The sequence below is a fragment of the Colobus angolensis genome, unplaced genomic scaffold (assembly GCF_000951035.1).
Source record: "Colobus angolensis palliatus isolate OR3802 unplaced genomic scaffold, Cang.pa_1.0 Scaffold113, whole genome shotgun sequence".
NCBI classification, from domain to species: Eukaryota; Metazoa; Chordata; class Mammalia; order Primates; family Cercopithecidae; genus Colobus; species Colobus angolensis.
The window spans coordinates 6139751-6146072 of record NW_012112364.1 but is presented as its reverse complement, the minus strand read 5'-3'; the positions used below and the strand labels follow the sequence as shown (position 1 = coordinate 6146072).

The following is a 6322-nucleotide window of genomic DNA, read 5'->3' as shown; positions in this document are numbered from 1 at the left end:
GATGGTCTCGATCTCCTGACCTCGTGATCCGCCCGTCTCGGCCTCCCAAAGTGCTGGGATTACAGGCTTGAGCCACCGCGCCCGGCCAATTCAATGGTATTTTTATTGAAACCCACGAGTGTTCACCAGTATCTGGCTCTTTTCTGATGCCTGCAGATAAGAAAGACTGGAGTTCCTTGCCTCCCTGCATTCAGGTGGGGTTATGTGATTAGTCTGGTCAACTGCCAAGTGTCAGGTGATGTTTTCAGGCCAAAACATTTAGTTGCTCGATTGTGACTCCCTCCTTCTTTTCCTGCCACAGCCTCTGAGCATGGTACTTCTTCCAGATGATGAAACTCCAGGATGGCACAGCCTCCAGACCCTGAATGGGACTAGACCTCTATGCAGACAGAGACTCCTATCAGCCCACAATGGAAATGTGGCATGACTAAGAAACTCAGTGTCAGCCAGGGAGATTTCAGGGTTAATTTCTAACTGCAGTAAACTTGGGCTGTTCTAATATAACCATTACACTTATAGACTAACTGAAGACAGAATTGTGGTATTTATAATTCTAAGACTTTCTATTCAATAATAGGGGATGTCTTATAATTTGATAAGTTTTCTTTTTACATCTATCAAGGGTATTAAGTTTTCTTCTTTTTTGTTACATTTATTTCTAATTGTTATATATTTATCTTGCAATTATAACTGGGTTCTTCTATTGCATTTTCTTTTTTCTTACAATAGAAGTAACTTTTTAAAAAGTTATATAAAATACATGTTCACTGCAAACATTTTTTTGGAACAATACATAAAGGTATAAAGAAAGAAAGTAAAAATCACTTGAAACCTCACTACTGTAAATGAATAATTATTCATAGCTTGGCAATCATCATTTCATACATCTCATATTTATATACACACACATATGCATGTCATTACATTTTCTACTTGTAATCTGTATATAGGAGAGCTGCTGCTTCTTATATATTAGCATCATAACAGGTACTTTATTGAATTCTTATTGTTTCCAATTTTTCTACTGGATTCTCTTGGGTTCTCTAGGCATATAATTGCATCATATAAAAACAAAGACAGCCGGGCGCGGTGGCTCAAGCCTGTAATCCCAGCACTTTGGGAGGCCGAGACGGGCGGATCACGAGGTCAGGAGATCGAGACCATCCTGGCTAATACGGTGAAACCCCGTCTCTACTAGAAATACAAAAACTAGCCGGGCGAGGTGGTGGGCGCCTGTAGTCCCAGCTACTCGGGAGGCTGAGGCAGGAGAATGGCGTAAACCCGGGAGGCGGAGCTTGCAGTGAGCTGAGATCCGGCCACTGCACTCCAGCCTGGGCGACAGAGCGAGACTCCGCCTCAAAAAAACAAAAACAAAAACAAAGACACCTACGACCCCCTTTCACATTTTTATACTCTTTTAATTAATCTTGTTAATTTGGACTGGTTAAGATTTCCAGAATGATATTAAATAATAGTGGTGATACTTGTCTTATTCTTGACTTTACTGGAAATAGAAAACTTGTAATTACTAGACTGATTCTGTCTTAGGCAGTAGTTTTCCTTCACAGGAAAAGAGCACGTAGAGAACATTCCTCAAGTTGATTTTATATACCATCGAGAGTAGCACAGCCTTGGTTAATTCAGAAGTTTATTTATGTAAACATGTCTAACTTATTATTTCATCTTTATCACATGCAATAATAAAAGAGTATACCAACCTCTCCTGCTGACAACTTCTCTCTCACATTTTTCCAATAAATATCTTTATTTTCAGTGTTAGTGAAAAAAAGTAACCACTCTGCAAAGTCTTCTTTTCTCATGAAACTCAAACCTTTAGAAAACTGAAGGAATTCCATTTCTTGAATCTCTGTTTGTAAATTTTCCATAAATCTAAATGTTAAAATATGAAATTAGTAAAGTAACTAGTGGCATTCAACCTTAAATATTGTAAATGGGTCTGCAAAGTGCCTTCACTATTACCTACTGAGTGAAGGTCTCCTGACAGTGAGCAGGATGAAGCATTAGTGCTGTGCAAGGATTGTGGGGAGAGGGAGGATGCAGAGAAATTGATTAAGTCCAACACTGGCTTCCATCAGTAACTCACTATACTCAATTTGTTTGTGTAAGTCATACCTGACAACCTACATTTTGATAAACCTAAAGACTTAAAAAAATATGTAAAATGTTGCTTTGATACATCCAGAGAAAATACTATTCCATGGAAACTAGTTTTTTTCCAATACAGAAAAATTATCAATAATCAGATAAATTTAAAATTGAGGTGGGACACTGCTTTTAGAATGTTAATCATAATTGCTACTTCCTAATATTTTTCAAATACCAAAGTTAATCAGTGTAATCAATGGCCTGGCATCAAAAGCTTACTCTATCTAAAAACACAATCCTTTTTGACAATAATACATGTCGATATGACTCAACGTTCCTATCTTATAAAAACAACATGGCACTTTGATCAAACTGTCATCAATGGCTTCCCAGGAAAGGGACAAGTTGAAAAGATATCAGATTAAAATATATCTTCTTTGAACAAGAACTCAGAAATGCTGCACTTTATTTATAAACTAAATCATGTGAAAAGTATTATCATCTCCACAAACTTTAATATGTTGCAGATCCCTTTATTCACTTTTCCACATGTTAAAAGATTGGTACTATCTGTTATGTCAAATTCAAATGAAAATATACATTGGTTGATAGAAGAGGGACATTCCAGTTCAGTGGGAGAAAAATCATCACTTAAAAAATTAATTGCTTAAAGTTCTATATTTATCCCATAAATCTTAAAAGCATGAAGGAGGAGTTTGATCTTAGACTTCTGTCTACATGGTAGGCAAGAGTTTGTTACTTAAAACATTTTCTGAACGTACTGAATACATGGATTCATCAATGCCATGTTTCTTTCTGGGTCAAAGCAGAACTTTATCTAAAATTTGAAGCACTTTGAGTTTGGACTAATAGATCAACAAAATATTTTACTGATATACTTTGCCTTTTATTTTGTTGAGTTTTCCTGCCCTGTATACTGTAATGACATTCCATTGATTCTTATTAGAACTGTTAAATGTATGCTTTACTTGCAAATGAATGTACACTGAATTAGGCAAGCAGAAGATAGGGTATAAAAACATCACTAACTTGTTCCCTTCCTTTGTTTTTCTTCAGGCTCTATCCAAGCCTCTACCAGAGGCTGCAATATTATAAACTTAATTGCTGTTAAACTATACATTGTCTGGATTAAGCTACTTTAATCTTAACTAATTATCTACTTTTAATGAATATAAGTCCAGTTATGATGATAATCTTTTCCCTTTAAGCCTAAAATCATATTATCTTGTTATAACATGAAAGCCTGGAACATAATCTGAACATGCATATATGAATTGGAAAATTTATAGATAAGGCTGCCAGACACATTGTGAACAAATTACATATTTTATAAATCAGTGGGTTAATTGGAAGCAATGGGAGAGATCTGTTTTTCCTTATTGGAACTGCTTAGGCAGTGGTGTACTGGAGTGGTGCGTACCAGCTGTGAGTCTTTCGTGCACGTCTTCCCATCTCTGCTTCATGCTGGGGAGCTTGACATTGGCATTTATTTATACTACTAATTGGCAAACACTACAAATCAAGGCTGTTTTTCCTGAGACAATGATTGTTAAACATATTTACTAGCACACCACTGCTTCTAGACACCTCTGAATTTATAAAAACGCTTGAAACTCAAGAAATCCTCAACTAATAATTGGTATTTCAGAACTTTTAACAATCCCAGTCCTAAAAAGTACATCAGTATCAATATCCTCCCCAATTTTTCCTGACGAGAAGACTTGAGGCCAATTTTCTTCCCTCTAACCATTATATATCTTAAGTCACAGGTTTATTTTCAGTTTAAAAAATTCATTGGAATAAAAAATGAGGTCAAGTGTGCCAGACTAGAAATAAACTCAGGGATTATTTCTGGTCACTATGTTTAAGGCTAATCATGGAGCTTAAAAGAAGAGAAAAGAAATGCAGAAGAAAAATCACCAAAGAGAGTAAGAGAGAAGAGTAAAAAAGACCAGAAAAACACAACAAAATCAAAAGGCACTGATGCAGAGCGGGAAAATGCCGTCAGGAGCTGCCTGAGCAGCCCAAGAGTCAATGCTTTCCCCCAGAACAATACGTAGAAAATTGATAGAAAACTCAATTTTCACAATTTAAATTATCTGCGGCTTCCTTTTTTTTTTTTTGAGACAGAGTCTCACTCTGTCCCCCAGGCTGGTGAGACAGAGTGTGGTGGCGCGATCTCAGCTCACTGCAAGCTCCGCCTCCCGGGTTTATGCCATTCTCCTGCCTCAGCCTCCCGAGTAGCTGGGACTACAGGCGCCCCCCACCTCGCCCGGCTAGTTTTTTGTATTTTTTTAGTAGAGACGGGGTTTCACTGTGTTCGCCAGGATGGTCTCGATCTCCTGACCTCGTGATCCGCCCGTCTCGGCCTCCCAAAGTGCTGGGATTACAGGCTTGAGCCACCGCGCCCGGCCCTGCTGCTTTCATAACAATAAAAGCACACCAAAATTCTGGAAGACAGAATTAAATTACACTGTGGTTTTTACTTAAATGGTTAAGTGATATTTCATCTGGGAAATCTTTTTGATTAGTTGTATAAGTGAAAAAACAAAACAAATGACAAATTTTTCTTCAACTGATGAGCTTCTCTTGATCCGTGGTAGTATCTACCGAATGTGACTGTCCGTCTGGTAACCTAGTCTGGTACTTGAAAGCTCATTCAATGCACCCACCACCTACCAGGAACTGTGGAACTCTTTCAGAAACCACATGATCACTTAAACCTTTCATGAGAAACCTGAATCTCGCCTCTTCAGTTTCTATAGTATGTGATCCTGTATCAAGTCCCTTAACCTCATCAGATTCTAGTTATAAAGAGAGGACACTAACCTCACCTTGTAGGGATAGGTGAGATAATACATACGGAAAATACTTAGAAAGATGCCATGCACCATGTAAATACCTGCCAGTTGCTGTGATGGTACTGAGGATGATACGTAACTATCTTTTCATTTTCATTCTTCATGCCCAGACTTCACTTTTTCTTTCTTTTTTTTTTTTTTAAAGACCGGGTCTCACTGTTGCCCACGCTGGAGTGCAGTGGTGTGATCACGACTCACTGTAGCCTTGACCTCCCTGGACTCTGGTGATCCTCCCCACCTCAGCCTCCTAAGTAACTTGGCCTATGGGTGCACACCACCACACCCATCTCTTTTGTAAAGATGAGGTTTCGCCATGTTGCCCAGGCTGCTGTCGAAGTCCTGGGCTCAAGCAATCTGTCTGCCTTGGCCTCCCAAAGTGCTGGGATTACAGGTGTGAGCCGCCACACCCAGCTCCAGACTCTGCTCTTAACGGCTTTCCACTTTCTCACCCACAACCTCAGCTCTAATGGGCTGCAAAAGGCCTTCTTCAAGTATGGCTTAAATAAAACCATACTATAACTAACTGTATATAGTGGTATTTGCACAAACTCATGGTGCACATTTTCAACTGGGTCCTTGACCCTTACACTCTTCTGCTAGCCTGGAAATGTGTCTTCTTGATTTTGCATAGAGGCTATTTCATTTTCATACTCTTTTCTATTTATCCTCAGCATATGACTTTGCCCCTGCTTCCTACAGAAACTAGAAATCATTGTTTAATAAATTCATTCATTTTCTTATTGTCACTAAAAATTGTAACAGCATCAACATGCATCCTTTTCCCCACCCTCTCCTTCCTTCCTTTCACAACGGACGGGGAGTCCCTTTTCCTGTCCATGCTGCACTCTGAATCCCATCTGTATTCCTGTACTTCCTTCCCTTCAGGGACCTTGCTCCTCTAGCAATTCCCTGTCACTCCTGTATTTTCAGCCTTTGCCTCCTTACTTCGTCAGTTAAACATGTTATAACATTATACTCCCAGAAACACAAAAGTATAAGTTCTAAATAATACATATGAAAAAATGTGGAATATCAGTGATTAATTGGCTAGTACGTTGGTGCAAGCTTTTGGAAATATTATTAGAAGCCATTTTCTGTTATTTTATGACTTAGCAAAATGTAAAAGATATCTTATGATTGCCATAAATTCCAGCCTAGTATAATTACAATTTTAACTTTAGGGACACTTTGGAATATCTAAGAAGGCTCCTGAAAATTTTCATGTTTAAAGTTTTTGTTGGCCGGGCGCGGTGGCTCAAGCCTGTAATCCCAGCACTTTGGGAGGCCGAGACGGGCGGATCACGAGGTCAGGAGATCGAGACCATCCTGGCTAA

The 6322-nt window shown here is 38.7% G+C and overlaps 1 protein-coding gene across 1 annotated transcript in view; it reads right to left on the bottom strand.

Moving 5' to 3' along the window:
- MICU2 (mitochondrial calcium uptake 2) overlaps nt 1–6322 on the bottom strand; it is a 114194-nt gene that overhangs the window by 10330 nt on the left and 97542 nt on the right. Inside the window, exon 9 of the mRNA XM_011958914.1 lies at nt 1719–1890. Coding sequence (XP_011814304.1) covers nt 1719–1890 — 172 coding nt within the window. The remainder of the gene's footprint in view (nt 1–1718; nt 1891–6322) is intronic.